Consider the following 25922-nt stretch of genomic DNA (forward strand, 5'->3'; position numbering starts at 1 on the left):
ACCATATCAGCTTTGTTGATTCTGTTGTCTATTTTCAAATTTAATTTACCATCTTCACTAAGATGGTAAATTGAATATTAGGCACTAAGAATAGTGCCTAAGCAGCCGAAATGTTTTACTTGTTCATTGGTTTCTCCATTCACAATGCAGTTGATATTTTCAATGCTTCTGCCTATTTTCATTGTCTTTGTCTTGATATTGCTGACCTTTATACCATATCTGTTACAACAGTTATTCAATTTAGTCAGGGAATCTTGGAGACTTGTAACGGATTTATTTAGAAGTATAACATCATCCACATAAAGCAAAGAGCTGACATTAATATCTCCAATTTTGATATCAGGTTTAATACCACTTGCCTTCATAATGTGATCGATATAGATAATGAATAACAGAGGGGATAATGTACATCCTTGTCTTGCACCAGATTTAACATTAACTATCTTCCTGTACTTCCTTCAATTCTAACTGCTGACTTACAACTCAAATAAAGACTAAGTATTGCTTGATATAATGCCCCACTGACACCATACAACTGCAGCATTTTGAATAGCTTCTCTCATGGCACTTTGTCATATGCTTTTTCCAGATCTACAAAACTTAAATACACATCTTTGTTATATTCCCATCACTTCTCAACTATCTGTTGTAAAGTGAAAATCTGATTCCTGACAGCCTCCATTTGGCCTGAATCCAGCTTATTCTTCTCCATGCTTCTCTTCCACAATCCTTGTCAGCCGTTTCTCAAGTATACCGGCATAAATCTTACCAGGAGCACTCGGTAGAAAAATACCTCTGTAATTCTCGTATTCAGTTTTATTTCCCTTTTAATATATGGGTACTATGAGAGCTCAACTCTCATCATCTGGGATTCGTCCCTCTATTCAGGCCTTCTGAACTATGCAGCGCAGCCACTGTAAGACTTTTATACCTCCATTATGGAAGATAGGCAAGAGTGTGGTTATGATAGATTGGCAAGGTATGATAGATACTGTGTGAATGTCGAATAGTTGTTCTTGACATGATGTTAGGGCCTCCCTCGATGAGTCTACGGACTCCTTGCAGTTGCCCGTAATAATAATAATACTTGAGCATTTCTGGTCGAATATTTGCATTTTTACATTAATATTAATAACATTTGTACCACTGTGCTGTCATTGAGTTTCATTTAGCAATTTTTCAAAGTAATTACTCCATACTTCAAGGATATCTTTTTCTCCGGTTTTCATGTCACCTTTATCATCTCTAATTTCTTTTACAGCACTCTTTCCTCCATTTCTGAGCTTCTTCAACAACCTCCTGAATATCTTGCCATTTTCTTGATATTTATTTTCTATGTTCTTACCAAAGTTTTGCTATGACTTTTGTTTAGCTAGTTTTACACAGTGTTAGCTTTCTAACATTTGTCTCTGTATTCTCGAAGAGAGCTAAGCAGGAACTTTTGATATGCTTTCTTCTTTTCCTTCACTGCCTCTTTAACTTTCTGTGTCCACCATGGAGTTATGATTTTTCTATTCTTGCAGACCTCACCACATGACCTCTCTGGATGAATCAATCAATGTTTTCTTCAGGTCTTGCCAGTGAATCTCCTAGGTTTGGTTCCTGTTCCCGAACTCTTTCTTTTTTTCTTGAATAATGTTTATGTATTTTAGTCTACAGTTCACATCTGAGAGCTGCTCAACTTTTATTCGCTTTAAAACTTTCTTACATGTCATACTTTTTGATATGAAATTCAATCTTATCCTGCTTAAGACTAAGTGGTGATCACTTCCAATTTCAAATCCTCTGTACATTCTAGTGTTCTGCACCAGGGAGAACACATCACTATCGACAATAACATAGTCTATGAGACTTTTCTTATTCCTTGTCTCTTCTCTCCATGTGAATTTGTGCACATTTTTATGTTGGAACATGGTGTTAGTAATAACCAGTCAATGTCCTGAGCAGAAATCCAACAGGTAATATAAAGTCATTAATATGCTTTTAATAGCATATAAATTCATAATCATTAAAATAATAATAATAAAAACAGCCTAAAATTATGTGAAAGATTTACATACCTCTGCCAACCAGTAATAGCAATTCCACACACTCTTTGAAATTTAGGAGCCTCTTCTTGTAAAACTTGAATCCAAGCTTTCTGATTAAGCATATGATAGCGGGGTGGTGAAATTATTTGAGTCATTTCAGTTGCTCCCTTAAAAGCGCTAGCTATCCAAATATTTGGAAATACTGCAGAGTACTTATCCCATAATTCTAAAAAACGTTAAACAAGTGCTATTATACATTTAAAACTTTTAAAATTTAAAAGAAGTTTAATATATAATAAATATATAATATAATAGTTTAATATATAATAATTTAAAGGAAATTTAATACTAAAGGAAAGTCATGTTTTAGCAATTTGCTCATATTTTATAACAATGTTACGGCTGAGCTGGATAAAGGGAATGGATAAAAATTACACTATGATAATTTTGGATTTTTCTAAGGCATTTGATAGGATACCACACAAAAGGCTGTTGCATAAACTGGAGAATATGGGATTGGAATATAAACTCTTGACTTAGATCAGGGAATGGTTGATAGACAAATATCAAAAAGTGGTATACAGTGGATGTAAATCTGCCAGATTTAAGATGACCAGTGGTGTTCCTCAGGGTTCAGTTCTTGGGCCATTATTGTTCAATGTATACATTAATGACATCATGAAAGGTCTAACATCAGATGTGCAATCGATTATCGATGATGCGAAGATAGGCAGCGCAAACAGGAATGCTACTAATATTCAGCACTTACAAAATAATTTGAATAGGCTAGAAATTGGGCAAACGAAAATGGCTATAAGTTTAATGTTAGTAAGTGTAAAGTTGTGCACTTTGATGTGATGAGATTTCCAGTGGCATATTATATTAGCAGGGTTTTGCTACAAGAAACTGAGGAGTCAAGGGATCTTGGAGTGATAGCTCTTGGTGGATAGGAATTTGAAATTCAAAGGTCACATAGCAAAAGTTGCAAATACAACTCAGAGGAGAATTGCAATGTTGAAGCAAACCTTGACATCTAAATATAAGGAAATCATTTTGCCTCTTTATAAGGCTTTGAGAAGACCACACCTAGATTATTGTGCGCAGATTTGGTCTCCCGAACTCCAAGGGGATAAAGAAGCTGTGGACAAAGAAGAGTTACAAAGATTATATCCAGATTATAGGATTTAATTCCCATGGAAAGGCTTAGACGTTGGTTATACATTCTTACTAAATAGCTTAAGGAAATTACAACATACAATAGAATATACATTAAAATAAATTTTAATACACTTCCAATATTTCGGCAACGTCACATTGCCATTATCACAGGAACTTAAATACAAGACACGTGCATGCAAGCACAACACACAGTAAATGAGGAACGAAGCAGGAGGCTATTCTTTCTCCTAAAAGTCCTGATGGTGCCCCCTAGTGGGCAATGTTAGTATTCTTGGCCGATTGGGCTGAAGGTCTTCTGATGTAGGTTTCCCAAATTTGGGGCGGTCTCATGCACCCAAATTTGTTTAGGTTTGGATTGTTTCTTAGGGCTGAGGCTGATTCCATGAATAGCCTTTCATATTTGAATTTACTATGGTGTATTATCGTGGCTTTCTTCCACCGTATTCTATAGCGGGTATCCAGTGCATGGTCTGCAAGACCAGAGTGGCTGTATTGGTGAAACGGATGTAGTCCTTGTGTTCTGAAATTCTGATATTAGCTGTCCTGCCTGTTTGGCCAAAGTAGGACAGCTGCAAGGGACTTGGTATACACCAGGTAGGTCTGGAGGGGGGGGGGGGTTGGTCTTTAGTGGAGCAGATAAGGGATGACAATTTTTTATAAGATCTGTAACAAGAAGTTAAGTCATGTTTTTTTAGGATTTTTGTAATTTTTTCCAAGGTGCCTCGGATATAGGGAATGGTGATGGATTTAGAGTAATCCTTGTTGTGGGGGGGGGAATTGTGGTTTATTGGTTTCAATATTTTTTGGATTTTTTTTGGGGATAGCCATTGGCTAAGAAAGTGTTGAGAATGTGGTTTAGTTCTATGGTTAGGGCATTGTCATTTGAACAGATAAGTTTAGCCCTGTTGTGTAGTGTCTTAATGACTCCATATTGTTGTGAGAGGGAGTGGTGGGATTGTTGGTGAATGTATCTGCCTGTATGGGTGGGTTGTCTATAAACTGAGAAAACCAAGGTTCCATCAGGCTGGTGGATGACTAGTGTGTCTAAGAAAGGAAGGCAGTTGTTTTTTTCTTCTTCCAGTGTGAACTTAATTCTGGGATGTTGGTTATTTAAGTGTGTTAGGAGGGAGAGGAGTGCATCGGAGCCATGTGGCCAAATAGCGAATACATCATCAACATAGCGAAGCCATACGGTTGGTTTTTGTGGGGCAGAGTTTAAGGCTTTCTCTTCAAAAGTCTCCATATAAAAGTTGGCCAAGGGTGGGGAGAGTGGAGAACCCATGGCTGTCCCCCTCTATTTGTTTGTAGAATTTTCCTTGCCAACCAAAATAGCCTGAGTTCATTATGAACTGAAATAGGGCTGTGATATTGATAGGAAATTTAGTTTGGATTAGCTCTAAGGATTCTTTGAGTGGGACGTTTGTGAATAGGGAGGAGAAAAACTGACCATTACGTCAGTGTGTTTGAGTGTAAGGTTTTCTATGCTGGGTTTGAAGTGGGCTGAGTTTTTTTATGTGTGATGGTGTGTTGCCAGTATAGTGTGTGAGGGCTTTGGCCAAATGTTTAGCTAGTTTGTATGTGGGGAAATCAATGCCATCCACTATGGGACATAATGGCACATTTTCTTTATGTATTTTTGGGAGTCCATATATACGGGGGGGGGGGGGTATGCAGTTAAACAGTTTTAATTTGTTAGTGACTTCTACAGGCCAAGAAGTGAACTTCTTAAGGAGCCTGTGGAGTTTTCTAATTTGTGAGTTGGTGGGATTGTACTCAATAGGGAGGTAAGTAGCCCGATCTAACAACAGAGCATTCAGCTTACCTGTGTAATCCTTTTGGTTAAGTAATACTTGTTTTTCTTTAATTCTTGAAGAGATTTAATTTCCTTATTGGACATGTTGGTTTTTGGTGGTTTTGCATTGGTCAGAACACAAGCCACATCCAGTCTAATATCGTTGGCGACGTGGTTTGGAAGGTGTCGTATCCCGTGCTCAATTTTTATCATAATGTCTTCAGTAGGTATTCTTCTAGGCGCAATAGCGAAGTTGTGGCCACGTGAGAGAGCATCGAGTGCTTCAGGTTTCAAACTAATTGATGAAAGGTTGACTACCGTGTCAGTAGGAAGTTGTGGTTTGGAGTTCGAGTTCTTTTTTAAATTCTCAAATTTTTTGATGGGTCGTTCCTGTACTTTTTTAAATTCTTTGTCCGCAACAGTGCACGAGATGTCGTATAAAAGAGACCAAATCTCGTGGTTTAAGGTGCTGGAAAGCTCATCTTCGAGTGCCTGGATAACTAAGTTAGCATCAATCAGGTAACAGCGAGTAGCGGCGATTTATTCCCTGAACAAAGCTTGGCTGGCACTGTCATAAATACAGAGAGTCTTTTGGGAAATGAAAGGGTGCTTGAATTTGACACAGTTTGGGATTACCTGGTTATCCCAAGCTATTATGGGATTTAGATTATGAAGATAGATTGTGAGTGTGTGGATTATAGAGTCTGGTTAACAGGAGAAAGAGGGGGGGGGGTGATATGATAGAGGTCTATGAACTTTGAATGGGTGTTATAGGATATCGCCTGATGAAAATTTTCATTATATGGAAGATGGGGATTGAATGGAAGTTGTTTGTTCACAGTCAAGAAAGGGGTAAGAGCTAGGTTTTTCTCCCAGAGAGCAGTGAGTGAGTGGAATAGTTTGCCTTTAGGGGTAGTGAGTGCATCTAGTGTGAATAAATTCAACGGAAGGTATGACAGCTGGTTTGGGTGATTTATAGCCTCCCTCAAATGAGTCCTTGACTCCCTGGATTTCTCAGATAATAATAATAACAATAAAAATTTGAAGTTCCAAAAAATTTTGCATTCTATTATATAAATTATATTACATTACAATAATAAAAAGGATCACAATAAAGGTGTACTTCATAAAATGGAACATAAGTAAATTTACACATTCTTTAATGAATTATTTTATAGCATTACACAGATAGCATTTATGTGACACAGAAATTCTAAAATGCAATATGCTTTAAGAAAGACACTATATTTTGTGTTGTGCTCATACAAAATTTCTGGAATTCTGCCATTCGTTGGAGTTAAAAAGAATAGTGTGCAGGTGATCAACAACATGCCTCTGTTTAGACTGCTGTTCAATTTGGGCATGTTTAATTATCATAAAAACGATTTGAGAGGATGAGTCTGGTTTGAGGCTATATAATGGTAAAAGGTTAGTGTGTATAATGCTCCTGTGAAATTAGTGATTTTTTCTTAGAATAATTAGTTTTTATAGTAATATTATTACTACAAGAGACCTCCACAAAGTCATGGACTTATCAAGAGAGGCTACGTATCACTCACACCATGTCATACCATCTCTTGAATTCATTCACACTATTTGCACTCGCAATCTCCAAAGGCAATCCATTCCAGTCATGCACCACTCTGAGAGGAAAAATCTCTAAATTTTTGAATGCATTCATTCTAACATCCATGAATGTCTGCTTATCCTCACCCCACCCTCCATAAAATGAAAAATCCCATCTACTGGTATCCCTGTATGACCCTTTCAAAAGTTTAAGACTCTATCTGCTACAGGAGATAGAATCTGCAGTTCACAAATTCTCAATCTTTCCTCAAAAACATCCGACAGCCATGATATCATCTTACACTCTCCTTTGCACACACTCTGTACCTCACTAGTCTCAAGTCAACCATTTGCATCACCTAAGAAAGCAGGAAACCAGATCTGCACACAATAGTCCTCATGAAGTCATATCAAAGCCTTGTAAAGAGGAAAACTGAATTTCTTATTCTTACATGTCAGCATTCGTTTCATCATTGCAATTATCCTTGGAGTTGTATTTGAAATTTTTGCTACATGACCATGGAGCTTCAACCCCCCCCCCCCATCTACTAAAACTCTGAGATCCCTGTTCAGTTTCTAGCATAATTTAAAAAAAAAAATTTTTTTTATGTTGAGCCCATACACAGGAGGTTGGTTGGTCAACCTATAGTACATTAGTACTGTGTATGTGTAGTGGGTTGGGAAAGGAGGAATTTGTTTACATTTGATTTGAATGACTTCAAATTGTATTCCTTGGGAAACTCAGCAGGTGGGAGACTGTTCCACAGTGCAGCAGTTGCAGGGATGAAGGAAGAGGAAAAGAAACTTGTTCTGTTTGTTTCTAGGTGTACTGTGAAGGGATGTTGTGCAGCAGCTGCACATGTTCCAACGAGCTTAGTACTGAGTGGAGGAATTATTGATGTTATTTCAGATGAGCATTTCCCATGGAAATATTTGTAGAATATACATACTACAGAAACCATACGTCTGTGTGAAAGTGGGAGGAGAGAGTTGGTAAGGGATGGATCATTGATAAGTCTAATTGCTCTCCTCTGTATTTATGGGAAATAGTACAGAACTGGGTTTTATTGGCATTGAAATTCATGAGGTTATCTGAACCCCATTGTAGGATGGCTTGGAGATCAGAATTGAGGGTGGTAGTGGTGGTGGTTGATATGACTTGTGTAGAGTAAGGCTTATCAAATGCAAGCAAGGAGTTTAGTATGCTATCGTCTGCAAAACTGTGTATTGGGTTAGAGGTCAATTGCAGTAGGTCACTGAAATATAGCAGGCAGAGGGTTGGTGAGAGGACAGAACCTTGTAGGACCCCAGCATTAATTGAATGGTGAGAGGATAGGGAGCCGTCCACCATCACACACAGTGTGCATCGAGACAGAAAGCTGGCAATCCAACTACAGAAGTCCTGGGTCAGACCGAATGATGGTAGTTAGCCTAGTAGGCCTCTGTGCCAGACCCGGTCAAAGCCTTTGGAGATATCTAGTTCAACCACTTGAGATTCGCCAAATCTCTCCATAGCATTTGTCCAGAGATGGGTGACGTATGTGAGTAGATCTCCTGTTGATCGGCAGTGGTAGAATCCATACTGGCAGTCATTTATTTGGTGAGTGTCTTCAAGATAGTGTAGGAGTTGGGAATGGATGATTTTTCCCTTACTTTTGACAGGACTGTGGTAATTGGATGGCAGTGACGTCACCGTTCTTGGGAATGGGCTGAATATAGGCCAATTTACAGTTTGTGGGATAGATTCCAGTGGAGTAAGAGAGTATATATAGGTGACATAAGATAGGAGTCAGTTCTGGAGCACAAACTTTCAGAACAATTGGGGGAATGCCATCAGGGCCAGGAGACGTTTTTGTGTCTAATTTGGACAGTATTTTTCTAATCTCATCTTGGCAAAAGGATATAGGGGGCATTATATGTTGGGTGTCTGGAATGGTTGGGAGACATTTACCATCGTCAGTTATGCATGCATTTGAAGCAAAGTATGAAGCCAGAAGATTGGCTTTTTCTGTGGGTGATGATGCAGTAGAGCCATCTGGGTATCATAGCGGTGAGAATAGTGTTGGAGAGAAGTTACAGCCAATTGCTTATGGCGAGACACCAAAAGGCTCGGCTGCTGTTTGTGCAGGCTGCTAGTTTCCTGCTTTTTGCTCTTTTGAACTCTGTTTTGGAAGCATCGATTGTTTTTTTTTGCATCTATCACGGGCTTCGGTGTAAGCTTTGAAGGAGGATGAGGTTCTTGATTTCGTCCAGTTGTGGTATGTCTGGGTATTCATCTCTACAGCCTTGGCACATCTTTTGGAGAACCAAGGTTTCGTTAGGGAATGGCAGTTCAAAGTGCTGTGTGGAATGTATGTATTCATGCTGGTGAGGATTACTTTGGTAATATGCTCGGTGCATATGTTTGGGTTGGAAGACCGGAAGCAATAGTCCAACCATAGGAATGTGGCATAGAAGTTGCAGAGGCTGTCCCACTTGACACTGTTATAGTGCCAAACTACTCTTGTATGGGAGTGTCTGTGTAAACGTTGTTACATGGGGGAGGAGATGAGCACTAGGTCGTGGTCAGAATTGGCCAGGGGGCTCACTACTTTCACTGTGTATTTGGAGGGGGTCATTGGTGAGGAAGGAAGAGATCTAAGGTATCTGGGAAGTGGTTTGGGTTATCTAGTACTCTGGTTGGCATCTGGACAAGTTGTGTAAGGTTGTTAGTGATGGCAAATGTTTCAGCATCTTTGCCTGCAAGATCTGTACAACTGGAGGAGGAAAGCCAGCTAGTGTTGTGGACGTTAAAATCTCCTAGGAGGATGATTTCGCTGTTGGGAAAGTGGGATTGGAGAAAGTCGATTTTTAGGGAGAGGAAATTAAAGAGCTCAGGGTGGTTGGTTGTGTTGGGGGAGCGATAGAGACAGCAGATAAATTGGACTGAGTGGGGAAGGGATATTTTCAACCAAAGAAGGTCAAAGTTGGGTGATTCTAGGTTGGATGCTCTCTGGCAAGGTATGTCAGAGTGGATGTATTCGCAGACACCACCCTTAGGACGAAAGTTGTTAAAGAGTGAGTAGTTTGGAGGGTTGAGATAAGTGGTGCTGGGGGAAGGTGAGATTTGAATTTCTGCCAGAAAGAGCAGGTGGGGTTTGGTAGACTGTAGGTGGTAGTGGACACTATTCAGGTTGGAGTTTAGGCCACGGATGTTGGTGAAGTGGATGTGTAGGGTTTTGTGAGTCATATGTTGGACCACATGGGTCTTGCACATTTCCTATGCGGTGCCTGCATGCTGGTCTCCATGGTGGCTGCTAGTGGCATCACTTGATTTTTTCACCAGTTTATCTTGTCTGTAGTCGATGATCCAACTGTTGTCACCATTTTGACATTTTTCTTTGAGTTGTCTTCGAAGCTGGCGTCTTTGTTCCCTTTGTGCAAATGATAAGTCTGGTTGTGCACATATGCGCGATTGGGGACAGGCATCTTTGAACTTGTTGTTGATTGCTGTTATTATTTTTTGATCTGCTTGTCGGTGTGTCACAAGTCACTTTTACTAGGCACGGAAAGTTTGTTCCGTCCGTCCTCTTATTTGTAGGCCCGAAACAATGGCACCTGACGATATTCATACAATCGATGTTGCATTCTTCAGCTAGTTTCTTGATGTCCTCTTGTAATGATTTTCCGTCGGGAAGTTCAAAATGATGCCATTGAGTTTTTTGTGTTTGGCCTCCATCAAGTTGTTTACCATTGATGCAATCAGATCACGAAGTAGAGCTTGCATTGCGTTGGTTTTCAATTTGTTCTAGCTTAGCTTCGACTGCACGTATTTTGGAGGTAAAAGTTTCATTTAAAGCACTAATGTGCTGTTCGTGGTTTTTGACATGTTTGCCTATGTTCAGAAGTTGTTTTACTGAAGGGAGGCACAGCGAACAGAAGAACGGCTGGTTAAGTTCCGATAAGTAGCTTTTGCGCAGCTTCGTCTATTTTCACGCAGGAAGCGTGCAGCCAGTGGCAACAGAACTCACAGAATATGCCCTTTTTTCTGTCTGTGACACCAGTTTTGCAGCTGCGGCACGTAATATGTTTGTCGATGGCACTGTGCTGGCAAGACACGTGGTGCTCGTTCGCCGTTGGCTTTTGATGCCGCCATCTTTGCTGCGTACGGTAGGCATCATGAGCGCTTACACGTGGCTGATTTAAAATTGGGAGGATAGCTGATTTAATACACTATAAGTACTTACGGGTTGTACTGAAGTATTCCGCTGCTCAGCACCAGCTGTTAAGGTTTCTGCTTGATGGTTAATTTTGATGAAAAAACATTTATATCGATAACGGTAAACTGGGGAGCACATGGATATCTCAGCATACCGAAGTGCTTAACTTTACATTTACTAACATTGAACTGACAGCCATTTTAAATGGCCACAATTTCAGCTTATCCAAATCATTCTGCAAGTACTGAATGTCAGCTGTTAAATCCTTCCTAATATCATTAATGTAAAGACTGAATAACAATGGACCAAGGACTGATCCCTGGGGTAGATCAGTGGTCACCTTAAATCTTATAAACTCATGTCTCCCATACACCACTCTTTAATATCCATCACTCAGCCATCCTCTCATTCAAATTAGTCATTTATAATCTAATTCCATAAACAGCGTTCCACAATGAATCCTATCAAAAGCTTTAGCAAAGTTCAAAAGTATCATGGTACGTTCATTCTCTGTGTCCAACTTAACCATGACCTTATTATAGAATGTGATTAAGTTACTCAAACATGACGTTCTCTAAGTAAACCCTTTTCAAAAATCTTCACCACTACTCCAGTGACACCGACAGGTCAAGGCAGACACATTAGTCTTTGCACCACCCTTATGCAATGGGATAATCATACATTTTTTCCAATCCTGTGGGATCTTCCCTGAATCTGCACTGATATCCCATCAGTCCCTATTACTGAATTTATATTCAGTTAATGCAAATATTACTGCTGAATTTCATGTATTTCCTGATATTTCATTGGAATGCAGTTAATATTAAGTAGTACTGTAAATTCACAAGAACAATGACAGAAACAACAAAGAGGAATGCTTGTGAAGCTGTTAACAAGGTGACTTTCTCCAGTGAACAGAATCATGTTGTTTCTTAAACTAATGAGGATATCAAGTATGAATTACTCTTATTCTCGAAAATACTCTTATTCTAGAAATTTTAGTGTAGAAATATCTAGACTAAAGCTAATCATTTGATGGGTGACAAGGAAATTACAAAAAGTTAAAAAGTGATTCAAGAAGCATCAGAAGATTTCACATAAAGATGATCAGGTGAGTAAAATCGATTATAAAAAAAGAATATTATATAGTATGGAAATTTAATAATAGAGCATGGAATTAATGACCAGGTGATTACTTCAAGTTTTCTGGGTGCTAAAATCAAAACTTTGACAAATGTAATAAAAAGCACAAATGAAAAGTAAAAGAAATGGTACAGTTGGTAGAATTAATTAGTTTTTGCAGCTACCTGAGCTAGTGACCCCTTTGGGGCATTGACAAGTTTTCAGCTACTGAACAGGTGCCTCAAAAAATCAAGTTCCAAAAACTTGAACGGTCACCTGTTTCAAGTTTTTGGAACTTGATGGTTTAAACATTTGGCCACTGACAAGAACAGTAAGTCTGTTTAAGCCAGTGGTTTGCTTGGTACTTTGCTGTGCAGAAGCTAAGTGAAGTGACAGTACTTGCCTCTGACTATGATGGACTGAGGTTCAGCTCAGTTTTCATGTGGAGTTTTCCAGACAGTGACCCTTTTGGGCACTGATTAGGTTTAAAGCTTGAAACAGTGACCCATTTTGAGGCACCAACAAGTTTGCAGCTACATTTTTGGAACTTGGATGAATCGAAAATTTGGTTTCTCACCTGGTCTCTGATGGAAACCAAACAGCTGTCAGGCCAGGGAAGGGTATAATAAAAGACACTAATAAAAAGGTACTAATATAGACTCATATGCATAGTTCATGTCTTTTAAGTAGCAAACCAAGGCAACTCCCATGTGTCAAAAGTTATATACTCAGAGCTCTCAGGAAAATTTGATCTGGCTATAAAATTTAAACGGATATATATATATATATAATACCCTTTATGTAGATGCTGCACTTATACTTTCCAAGCAGCTGAAGCTAAATCACTTAGTTTACAATGGACTTCATTTGTGCAATTACCTACTTTAAATGAAAATAATAATAAAAATGTAGTAAAAATAAATAAATAAATGCTATGGAAAAATTAAAAATTGCTACTATATGGATGTATATACTTACCTTTGGAGTGGATTATTCAGAGAAAGGTTGCCTATTTTGAAACAGTTTAAACCAGTGATTAAAATACAATAAAATAAGATATTTAACCATTAAAAAGAGTGATAATAACTTAAAGAGAAAACTGTCATCAGATTTCTTGTTCTGAATGATTCTTATCTGTCATATGTATTTACTTAATACATCTCCCATTTTTAGTGTGTTTTCTCTCTCTCTCATTTCTTTCCCTCCACTTTATCATACCGTGAAGGGTGTCAAGCATAGGTCTGTGAGTCATATAATTTTAGTGCTCATCTCACAAACTATCCACAGCAGGGATGTTTACACTAGCAATGTATCCTGTTCACTACTGGTACTGATGAGCAGACATGCAAAAGTGAAAAACTATTCTGAGAATCAGTACATGCAATACTGTTAAAATTTAAAACTAAATTTTTATCTAAGTTTGGTTGTCCAACATCTATTATCATGGCTGTTTCTGCTTTAATGTGCACTCAAACAAAAACAAATTTTATCTAAAGACATTCAAATAATTTTAATTCTTCAGTATCTGAAATAACTATGACTGTACTATGTATTCAAGACAAACAGAATATTTCATGTGACAAATATCTAGAAAATGTTTTGTGAAATAATACTCCACTTTGAAGTCTTATTTCAGACAAGTACAAGTGCTAGCCATTACATGACATCAAAATTGAAATCTTACACAGATAAAGTCCAACTGATCACAATGCTTAACATTAAGATTGTGGAAATGGTGTAGTGCACTGCACCGCACCAGCAGCAGCAATCCACTATCCCAAAAGCAATAAAGACAATCCAAGAATTAGTAGACCTATAGGTCACTCATCAGCAATCCTTGTCAACAGACTGTAGGAAGACTGGGACAAAACAGATGATGAAATTGCAAATGCAATCTCAACCACATTTGTTTTTCAGAATTCTGAATGAAATTTTGAAGATGAGAAAACTGCTGGCACACCAGTGGATAGAAGAGTAGTAAGCAGCTCTCAAGAGGAGTGGCAGAAGAACTGCTGCATCAGTATGGGAGAATGGTTTAAGTACTGTCTCCATAGACAAAATAAGGATATGAGATTTTGAAAACTGAAACCATAAAGGCAATCCTCACAGTGAAAACATCCGACATCTCCTACACCAAAAAAATATCAGTTTCAGCAAAGATAGTTAAATTAATGATGATGGTGCCTTAACAAGAAGAATGAAGTGCTGATCATTTCTCACCTTAAAACTTAAATATATTCTTCTCTCCGACATCACAGATCTACTCCTCTACCATCTGTGCAGGTTATTTCTCTTGAAAGAACAAAATTTCCAAACACATAGAAGATACCGCAATGAGTTCTCCCATTTCACACCCCCTTGCTACTTTTTTACATGAACAGTTTTGAAAAGCAAGCTCTTGACATAGTCCCCTTTAAGCCTCCTATCTAGCTAAGACATAGTGATAATGTGATCGCACTTTGGCCTAAACACATTAGACACATTCCTCCCTCACCTAAATAAATCAACATCCAAAAAATGCATTTTACTCTGAAAAAAGAATAACAACACTCTAGCCTTAATAACATACCTAATGGTAACTTTTCTTTCACAGCATGCAGAATGCCTACTCACACATATATTCACAAACTCTCATTATCCCCATGCCTTCCAGCAGTGTGGTATTATTAATGAAAAGACAGCCATCAATTTCTCCTAACATTTCATCTCTCGCAGCCGACTTAATCATATATGTCATCATCATCAGTGTCCATGAGTTCAGTGCTCATTGGTGTTCAATGCTCTGTCTTCACTATTCTTTGCCATTTCTCTCTGTCCTTTGGAAGATGACTCAAACTTTTTTCATACCACTCACTCCCATCACCTACCTACTTTCATCTTGGCTGTACTCTTCTGTTTGTGATGTCCATTGTACTAAACATTAGAGGTTTAACTTTCTGCTGTTGTCTATCCTGTAAGTACATCCAAAAAGATTAAAAGTTTCCTCTGAATTATTTTCTGCATTAGCTTCTCTTTGCAGTTTATTTTCCTCAGACAGTTTCTTAATTTGTTAACTTCTGCACCCATCAAGCAGTTGGTAGAATCTTTCTATAACATGTTCTTTCAAAAGCCAATATTTGTCTCGTAGTGTCTGACCATTACCCATGTCTCACAACCATAGAGAGAGAGAGAGCTTGAAAATATGCATGTTTTTAGCAGTTTTTGCTTTGTGGTAATAAGGGCCCACTGATTTACTTTTCAATATATTGTAAATGCCTGAAGGTTTACTTTCACTTTATCTTAAGTTCGCTTAACTTCAGCACTGTTCTTTCTAGTTTTTCTGTCATCTGCAAATTGTAACTCAAACTGAAATTCTTCTTATATTTTCCTTTATGACACCCATCGTTCTTACCAACAGCATGATAAAGATGCTTGGGGACATGTCTCATGTTATCTGGAACCATCTTTCTGTTTCTCCACAATTTCTCAAAGCATCCTCTGCATGATATTCTGCAATAAACATATCAGGTTCCTGTCCACTTCATAAGGTTTGAGTACAGTCCATGCCACTTTCTGATCTATACTGTTGAATGATTTCTGAAAGTCTATAGTTTTATTTTGATGTAAAGCTTTCATTCACCACAATTAATTTCAACATTAATACTTGGTGCACAGTCCTCCTGTCTTCTGAATCCTGCTTGCTCATCTTCTAGGTTTTCTTCCATTACTTTCCATATTCTTTCTATTAATATCATAAACACTTTTCCCACATGATTTTTAGAGCCACTGTTCTGTGGTTTTTTGCAGTCCATTTTGCTTCCTTGCTTATAAATGAATATTGATGTCTATTCTTTTGGTGCTTTGCTTTTGTCCCATGTAATGTTACATAACTGCTGCAGTTTGTCCATCTCATCTGCCACTGTCTTTCAGCTCCCAGTGATCTCATCATTCTCAGGACTTTTATGGTACTGCAGATGCTTTATTATATTATGACTTCCTCTCCTATATGTGCCATACCTCATTTAATGGCTAGAATTCCAACAGAATCAACAAAATACTTAATCCATTCCCAAATACTTAACCTACAGATGCAATCACTATTCCCTATGTCTGGGATATATTTAAAAAAAAAGTGAGTGAATAAGTTAACCACTTGTTAACTAGTGAATTAATTATGATTAACAATCCACAAGAACTTTTCATATTTTAACAAATTTCACTTGATCTTTGACAATAGTTTAATCTATGATTTGCAACAGAAACAAAAGGTTGAAATTGAAGTCACAATGTTGCATACTATTTTTTCCTTATGTGCACATCAATAAAAATTTGAAGTATAAAAATGGGATGAGAAATCAAACATACAGGCCTACGTACGGTGCTCGAGCTGAAATTCATCAGGAGGAAGATAATGCCAAACCATCGGTTCTACAAAATGCCCAATTCCTGAAACTGAATTGCAAAGAATTAGTGAACCTTAGTTATATAGTAAACAAGTTGAAAATCAGAAGAGCACTTTTTAAAATTTTAAGATATCTTAATTATTTTTAGAAATTAATTTCTAATTAATACAATCTCATACTTCATTAGTGCACTAAGTATTAATTACTGAAAGCTTTATTAATAAATAACGTTTATATAACTGAACATGCATTTTGAAGATCATCTCTTTAAAGACAATTCTCCTAAACCTACAGTGTAGTACAGATATGTAATGATATTTTTACAATATGGACAGGTTCATCAGATTTAAAACTATTCGTTTCAAAAATAAATATGATACATCTGAGAATTCAGTTTATGTTAGAAGAAAAAAAAATCAACTAGCATTTTCAGATATTTTAATTCTTCTCAACCAGATGGTAGTTTACAATTTTTCTGTTTTTAGAAAAGAAACTTATACTGATTGTTATATTCATGGTAATTCTCACCTCATCACCATCCTAGTCAAAAGGTTCAAAAAAAGAAAATCAGCTAACTCCTTTTATTCCTGTATAGGGAGTATGCAAAGCCATTTTAGCCCTATCTAACTTTTGGAATAACTGAGTGGGCAGTTCAATCTCCACTGATAGCCATATAACTATCACTAAGTTAATCACCACACATTGAAGAGATGGCTAACAAGTGCCGTCATCTTGTGGTCCCTAACACAATATTTTTAATGTCTGAAAATAGTATGGGTTCAAAGGTTGATTTTCTTGAGTTTATGGGATGAAAAACCCGAGTTTCTGGGAGAAAAAAACTGCTTGCCTGTGGCAGAGATCGACTAACTTGGGAACTGGTCAAAAAAAGACTTAGAAAACATTCCTCTATTCGGCGACTAGATTTGAACCCAATCTTCATTCGTGCAGTCAAGCACAGTGGAGTGCAAACACCACTGTGCTTGACTGAGCTATTCTGGTATAATTTTGATAGTAAAACTAACCACAGTATATCAGCCATAATTAATTTTCTTTCCTATTTGAAACTCTTATAATGCCAAAGTGCAAGTCAAAAGGTTGGAACCATTAAAACCTTATTACATTGTGATCATAACATTTGTTCCACTGAAGACCTTTTATAGCAGGAATTGAATTATATCAAATCTACTTTTATGAAAAATGATTTTAATGAATCTTTTATCAAGAAAGCATTTAACAGCTTTAGATGACCAGTCTCTAGATCTCTTGAAGATATCACTCAGATTCCACTCCCATATATTAAATGAATTTCTGAACATATAGCTAAAGTTCTAAAACTTCTTAATATTGCAATATCCTTTCAACCTGTCAAGAAGATTTTTAGCTTCCTTTCTTTACCTAAAGACAAGCTTTCATCACTCAACCTTCCATGTGTCTACCAGATCCCCTGCTCCTGTGGTATGTCCTACTTTGGACAATCTGGCATATCAGCAACCATCTGTCATGAAGAACATAAATCTTATAACTAGTATCAAGAATGTGAGCAATTTGGCCTAGCAGAACATGCCATCTCAACTAAACATAGTTATTTTGGAAGAAAACTAAGCTTTTACATATAAGTAAATCCCTTATAGAGCAGTTATATAAGGAGAGCTGTGAGACCTTTCTACATGGACTGAACTTAAACAGACCTAATGGCTTCCAGTTGTCGACCATAGAGGAAATATAATATCATTTTCATGCAAATTCCTGATTACACACACACTGCTTGGAAATATGTCAACAGACACCATACTATGAGGAACAAACAGCCATGGCGCCCACCTTAATTTGTAGAACCTCCTTTCACTGAAATAAAGTAGCAAACCTACAGGGAATATTTTCCACAAGTGTATGATAGCAATCAATGGGAATTTGGACCATTCTTCCTGTAGGCATGTAATGTAGTCCTGGACTGTTGTGAGGCATATGTCCCTTGAACCCACCCCAATGCTCCAGTTCATCCTGCAGATGTTCAATAGGGTTGAGATCAGGGCTCTGTAGAGGCCAGTCAATAGTGTGGCGACATTCATGTCCACAAACCATGCAGTTACAACAGTAATCACAAAGTAGGAAGCACTGCTTTCTCCAGAATGTTCAGATGCCTCTCAGAGCTCAGTGTTCATGGCACCACAAACATTGGTCTGAAGCCAAACTAGGAAAATCAGGACCATACCATCACACCACTACTTCCAAATTTTATGGTTGAGGTTATGCACTCTGGTAAGAGATGTTCACTGAGCATCTACCAAACCCACATCCATCTATCTGCTTGGTTATGGAGTATGATTCGTCTGCTTGGTAATCTGTGTTATGGAGTATGATTCGTCACTCCATAACACAGATTTCCAAGCTTCCACATCCCAGTAAACAAATGCTCTTTGTACCACTGAAGACAATGCTGTATGCTGGTTAAGGAAATGAGGGCTTGCATATTGCGGTCCTACCATAGAAGCCCATATTGTGAGCCTGTTTTCTGAATGTTTTTGTACTGATCTGTGTTCCAGTTGATGCTAGGAAAACTCTGCATTCAACGTGTTTGTTCATGAATGGCAGTTTTTACATATTATCCTTCATAGCATTCTATGGTCACAATTGGTGAGTCTAGTGGATCGTCCACTGTGGTAGCACTTGCAGTTGACTTGCTGTGTGGTATTACTGATTGTTGACCTGGAATGGTCCAATTTGCCAAACATGTTTAATGCATAGCATTAAACATTAAACATGACAGACAAGCTTGCAACATGGCATCCTATCACAATGCTACTATCAAACTCCGTCAGTTCCCTTCTCACAGCCATTTCACCCAGAAATAGTTTATACCAGCTACAAACATGTGATTCATTACATGGAATGATGCACCTTGCCCATGGGAGTGTCCATTGACTTCTTTCCAAGCAGTGTACATTTTAATTGGGAATTTACTGACCATATACCAATTATATATTTGGTTTAATCCTTTATCCAAGTGTAAGCAAACAAAGTTTGTGCCTGAAGTATTTTCAGGACTGGAGCAACAAGTTCTGATCACTTGCTTTAGTATCTCCCACAATGCAAAACACATCTCTTGGGGACATGTATAATGCTATGAATTGAGGAAAGGGCCACTACCCAGACCAGTTTTGACCTTTATTGAGGTCTCATCAGTGGGAGCCAGACCCAGAGGTGGTGTTACTAAGGTGGAAGTAATGCAGAAGTCATATCACCATATACCAGTTGCCAAAAAGTGTCAATACCTTATTATTAAAATTCTCTGGATTAGAGAGTTGATGGAAGTTTTGCCTGAATCCAAGTTGCTCTTCTTCAGTCTGCAGTTCAACACCAAGCTTCACTTCCATAATTTTTCTTATCCGTTGCTCAAGCATATGTGCATAAATCTTATCAGAAACACTTCATAAGGAAATTAATCTGTAATTCTCATACTGTGCTTTATTTCCCTTTTTATAGATTGGTACTATGAGAGCTCTGCTCCAATCATCTGGAATTTGGCTCTCTGACCAGGCTTTCTGAATTATGCAGTGCAGCCATAGTAAAACTTTCATTTCATATTTCAGTTTCTGGTCAAATATCTACTCCAGCAGCCTTAACACATTTCAGGTTTTTGATGGTTTTTTCTACTTCAAGTATGGATATGTATTCCTGACAGGCATTTTCCACTACTGTGATGACACTGCTTGTTTCATTTAGCAATCTTTTAAAGTAATTAATCCAGGACATCTAGAACTTCTTTATCTGCAGTTTTTATGTCATATTTATCACTTCTGATTCCTTATACTGTACTCTTCCCTCCATTTCTAAGCTTTTTTAGTAGCCTCCAGACTATTTTGCCATCACACAGTGCTTTGCTTTTTTACATTTTTTCTGTATTCTCTTAAGCACAAAAAATTGATTTACTTGCCAGCAACTTTTGATATGCTTTCTTCTTTTCCTTGACTGCCTATTTTAACTTCCTGAGTTAACCATGCAATACTGATTTTTCTATCCATACAGACAACCTCACCACATGCCTCTCTGGTTGAATCACTCAATGTTTACTTCAGGGTGTGCCACTCAATCTCCAAGGTTTGCTTCTTGTATTAAACCTCTTTCATTTTTTCTTGAATAATGTTGGTGTATTTAAGTCTGCAGTTCAACTCCAAAAGCTGCTCAACCTTTGATTTGTTTTATAACTTTCTTACACACTCTTCTTTTCAATTTTATCCTCCTCAAATCTAAATAGTGATCACTTCCTATTTCAAATCCTCTGTATAAACAATAATACAGCCAATGAGACTTTTCTTGCATCTTCTCTACATGTGAATTTGTGCAAATTTTTATGTTGGAACATGGTGTCCTGGACAGAAATCCTGCAAGAACTTACCATTTTATTAGCTATGCTCTTTCCTCCAAATTTTCCCAGAACATTTCTATATGTCTAGTTGCTAATCATTTCCTACGCTGCTGTTTAGATCTCCAACAAGGACTAACTTTTCCAATTTCATTGTGTCAGTTGCCTTCTCTAATGACTTGAAAAATTCCTCAATTTCTTCCTCAGTAGACTCTTCTGTGGGATCATAGGCACAAATTCTTGTTTTTAGAGAAACTTGTGCCACAGTTCTATACAATATATACATATACATGAAAACACAAGGTAAAAGTATTCTTTATTAAATATACTGCCATATATTTCAGTCTGAAATTAACAGACCATCATCAGTGGCTTCAAAAACAGTTGTTACAAGGTAGAATGAAAACAACTGATTTATTCAAAATAGATTGAGCCATGTGATGTTAAATTGCCAACAGCACTTAGTACTATTCTTTAACTGAAGAAAACATTAATCAATAAATTGCAAACATAAATCAATAAAGTGTAAAAATAAATTGCATATATATATATATAAAACTTGTAATATCATACTGAACAGATCATCAGATTTAGTATCTAGTAAACATCCAACATTATGAACCAAGAATGGTATTTTATAAAGACATAAGGTCTTAAGAAATCAACTAGATTCTAGTTGGTTTCTTAAGACCTTATGTCTTTAGCAGATGATGTTTTTTACTTTATGTAGATTATAAATAAATCCAGTACAAGTCTGCAAGATTCCCTGACTAAATTGAATTGTGATAAATTTGGTATGAAAATCCACAATAACAAGACAATGAAAACAGGAAGAAACATTCAAAATATCAACTGCTTTGTGAATGGAGAACCTATAGAACAAGTAAAACATTTCAGCTACTTAGGCACAATTTTTAGTGAAGATGGTAAATTAAATATGGAAATAGACAACAGAAGCAACAAAGCTGGTATAAATTTATACCGACTTAAATTCATACATAAAAATTTATATATTTAACACTGAATAAATTTATATCGAATAAGAGAAAAATTATTGATCATTAAATTCCTGATATGTACCTTCAAGAGGTGTACAGGATATGATAGTACTGCATGAAAAACTTACATCATTACTAACTTCCTATCTACAAATTTCCTCCAAATCAATCTGTTCCCTGTCAAGACTCCAACATTATCACATCTTATATTTCTATCTTCTAAAGCTTTGTTCTTCAACCTGTGGTCCGCGGACCAGTGCTGGTCTGCAGAAATTTCCTGGCGGTCTGCCAAAAATTTCTTCGTCTCTCTCAGAAACAACAGTCCAGCCACGTATATCAAATTTTCTAACCTCTAGCAGCAGCAGATGTCAAACTAGCTAAAAATTGTAATTTTATAACATTGGATTTAATAAATAAAATACTATCTACATTGGTTTATGTTTCTGTCTTAGCCGTCAGCCAGTCCGAGAAATATTTCTCCTATTTTTCCCAGTCCGCAGGTATAAAAAGGTTGAAGAACGCTGTTCTAAAGTACTTTATAGTATATCAATCCACCTGTATCTTGGTCTTCCTCTGGGTCTTTTTCTTGCCAACCTGGCAAAGAACACTTGTTTTGATAATCTTTCCTCTCCCATTCTGTTTAAGTGACCATACCAGATAAGATTAGCTCTGCTAACACATTCCTGGATGCTAACAATATTAAGTTCTTTCCTAATATCCTCGTTTTTTAATATGACATTGCCACTGATGCCATTCACAAATCTAATCTTTTTTAGGACTCTCATATCTGTGGTCTCTAGTCTTGTCAAGTGTTTTATTTCTAAACCAGCTCTCAGAATCCATAAATTAAAATTGGTTGGAACACTGTCTTGTATACACCTAATTTAGTGTTTTGACTATTTTCTCTCTTATTCCATATAAATGTATTCATTTGACTTCCTACCATACCAGTTTTGTTGATTCTGTTGTCATTTCACTTATTTAATTTACTGTCTTCACTAAAAATCATGTCTAAGTATTTTACTTGTTCTATAGGTTCTCCATTCAAAATGCAGTTGATATTTTCAATGCTTCTGCCTATTTTCATTGTCATTGTCTTGTTATTGCTGACCTTCATACCAATTCTATTACAAGAGTTATTCAATTTAGTCAGGGAATCTTGCAGACTTGTAGCAGATTTATTTAGAAGTATAACATCATCTGCATAGAGTAAAGAGCTGAGATTAACATCTCCAATTTTGATATCATGTTTAATACCACTTTCCTTCATAATGTGATCGATATAGATAATAAATAACAGAGGGGATAATGTATGTCCTTGTCTGACACCAGATTTAACATAAAACCATCTTGATGTACTTCCTTCAATTCTAACTGCTGACTTACAACTCAAATAAAGACTATGTATTGCTTGATATAATGCTCCATTGACACCATACAACTGTAGCACTTTGAACAGCTTCTCTCTTGACATCCTGTCATATGCCTTTTCCAGATCTACAAAACTTACATACAGATCTTTGTTATATCATCATGATTTCTCAACTATTTGTCATAACGTGAAAATTTGATCCTGACAACCTCTATTTGGCATGAATCCAGCTCGTTCTTCACCTGGCTTCCCTTCTGCAATCCTTCTCAACCGTTTTTCAAGTATACTTGAATAAATCGTACCAGGAACACTCAGAAGGGAAATACCTCTGTAATTCTCACATTCAGTTTTATTTCCCTTTTTATATATGGATACTATGAGAGCGCTACTCCAATCATCTGGAATTCATCCCTCTGGCCAGGCCTTCTGAGCTATGCAGTGCAGCCACTGTAAGACTTTTATACCTATATACTTGAAATAAAAAAAAAAAAAAGAAAGAAAACACTTGACCAAAAACTAGAGACCACAGATGAGAGTCCTGAACAGATGGCATTAATGGTAATATGATATTAAAAAGGAGATATTAGGAAAGAACTTGACACTGTTCACGTCCAGGAATGTGTTAGCAGAGCTGATCTCGGGTGGTATGGTCATTTAAACAGAATGAGAAAGGAAAGATTAGCAAAATAAGTGTTCTCTGCTCTGCCAGGTTCGCAGGATAAAGACACAGGTGAAGACCAAGATAGAGGTGGACTGATACAGTAAAAAGTGGCTTAGAAAATAGAAATATAAGATTTGATCATGTTGGAGTCATGACAGATAACTGATTGATTTGGAGGAAAATTGTTGGTAGAAAATTAGTAATGATGTAAGTTCTTCATGTAGTACTGTAATAATATCCTGCACACCCCTTGAGGTTACATGTCAGGAATTTGATGATGATTCTTGTTTCAATAGTAATTGGAAGGAAAAAAAACTTTAATGATGTGTTACTCTAATCAAACTTTCCCATATTTTTGATAAGCATAGGCAGTCATTCTGATTCAAGCTAAGGCAGTGAAGCATGGCTTCAGAACTCTCCTTAAATGAGCATTAGAATTTGTACTAACATCTATGTAGAAGGCATGTTTCAGACAAAAGAATGTTGTGGTCTGTCTCTATTCTGTGTTGAGCTAATCCAGATTTATCACATTTTTTGTGGAAAATATATGATTATATGTTCTTGTATTTTTACCAGACTTTTATTCCTATTAATACACTCTCAACGTATTTCCCCTCTTCTAAAGATAAAGATAACTATGTCTCTTCCAGATGCATACCAAGTTCCATGTGACTGCCATCTTTCCTACTTCTATCCTTAATAAGGATAGGCTACTTTCCACATCAACAATATGAGAAAGTCTGATTAGAATAACACATCATTAAAGTTTATCTATATATATATTTTATTTATTTAGTGTATGATGTACAGGTCTCAGCATATTACATAAAACAGCATAAAAACAACTGTAAAAGTCATTAAAAGGAGTACAATAGGTTGAAATGATTAAACATTAAAATTAAGACTCATGAGTCAGAGCTTAATTCTTAAATTCCGTATCCACTCCAGGGATTCTGAGGTCAGTTTAAAAAAGTCCTCTTTAGTACCTGAGAATGAGTAGATAGGGCACTCAAGCACAATGTGATTGATAGTCTGGATCACACATCTGCATTCACAGTTTGGAGTATCAGACCAGTTCCATTTATGCAAGAGATGTTTACATCGCCCATGTCCTGTTCTGATTTGATTTAAAGTGGTCCATACATGTCTAAGGAGATGTTGGATTTGAAATGAGAATTTTGAAGATTGAAGGTATGTTGAAGCCATTACTCTCCCCATGACTCGCATAGGCAGGTTCTGGTCATCATTTGTATTGCACCCCTCCAGGCAGTGCACCTGGATTTCAGTCTTTGTGAGGTATGGAAGGAAATGTTTTGGTGGATAGGTAAGAAACTATTTCCAGTTATTTTTATCCATAATATGCTTAAGGCTTGTGTCCTGCAAAGCGAGGGAGAGGCTATATTACTGAGAGTTGGTAGCCAGTAGCAGATCTTAGAACTCCAGAGATTATCCTCATAGTTTGATTCAGCTGGACATCGACTAAAGAAGCGTGTACATTGTTCAGCCACACAGGAGCACAATACTCTGCTGTAGAATAGATCAAAGACAGTGCGGTAGTACAAAGTGTGTTGGCATCAGCACCGCAAAAAGTACAAGCAAGTTTATGCATTATATTATTACAAGTTTTTAATTTCCAGCAATATTTTCTACATGATATTTAAATGTCAAACTTCTCTCTAGGGTAACTCCTAGGTATTTTGGATGACTGCTAAATTTCACCTGTTTATTTCAGAAGTAAACTTTTGGAATATAGTTGGCCTGGATATTACTAAAATTAAAGGATGCTACTTCAGTTTTGTTGAGGTTAGGTTGCAATCGCCATCGTCTAAAGTATTTATCAAGCACACCCAGATCTTCAGTTAAGATGTTCTCAGCTGTTTGAAATGTTGAATTGCAATGGCAATATCGTCAGCATGCATGAATCTCCGTGATGCTGTCTCTGGGATATCACTAATATATAAGTTAAAGAGCAATGGGGCAAGAAGTGACCCCTGAAGTAGACCATTTTTAATCTTAAAGAATTTACTTTTGGATTCATTGAGAGATACTTGTATCCATCTGTCTGCTAGTATTTGATTAATTAGGTTGGCTAGTTTTGGTGATGGGATAGTTTCTAAGAATTTTAAAATAAGACCCTCTCTCCACACTGTGTCATAAGCAGCAGAGAGGTCAATGAATACTGTTATTGTTTTCAATTGTCTTTCATAACCGTTCTCTATAAAGGTTGTCAAAGCCAGTACTTGATCACGACAACTTCT

General features: G+C 37.1%; 1 protein-coding gene across 3 annotated transcripts in view; it reads right to left on the bottom strand.

The window, feature by feature from the left end:
- The window catches only part of LOC150102983 (hexosaminidase D-like), a 229779-nt gene that overhangs the window by 60566 nt on the left and 143291 nt on the right, over nt 1–25922 (bottom strand). For all 3 annotated transcript variants that reach the window (XR_016548766.1, XM_090397339.1, XM_090397338.1), the window contains exons 9-10: nt 16245–16319; nt 2061–2256 (exon numbers count right to left, since the gene is read on the bottom strand). Coding sequence is in view for 2 of the 3 variants with exons in the window: in XM_090397339.1 (XP_090253465.1) it covers nt 2061–2256; nt 16245–16319 (271 nt within the window). In the remaining variant the exon portion in view is untranslated. The remainder of the gene's footprint in view (nt 1–2060; nt 2257–16244; nt 16320–25922) is intronic.

The sequence above is a fragment of the Typopeltis vanoorti genome, chromosome 9 (genome assembly GCF_054136105.1).
Source record: "Typopeltis vanoorti isolate ZY-2024b chromosome 9, IOZ_Tvanoo_1.0, whole genome shotgun sequence".
Taxonomy (NCBI): domain Eukaryota; kingdom Metazoa; phylum Arthropoda; class Arachnida; order Uropygi; family Thelyphonidae; genus Typopeltis; species Typopeltis vanoorti.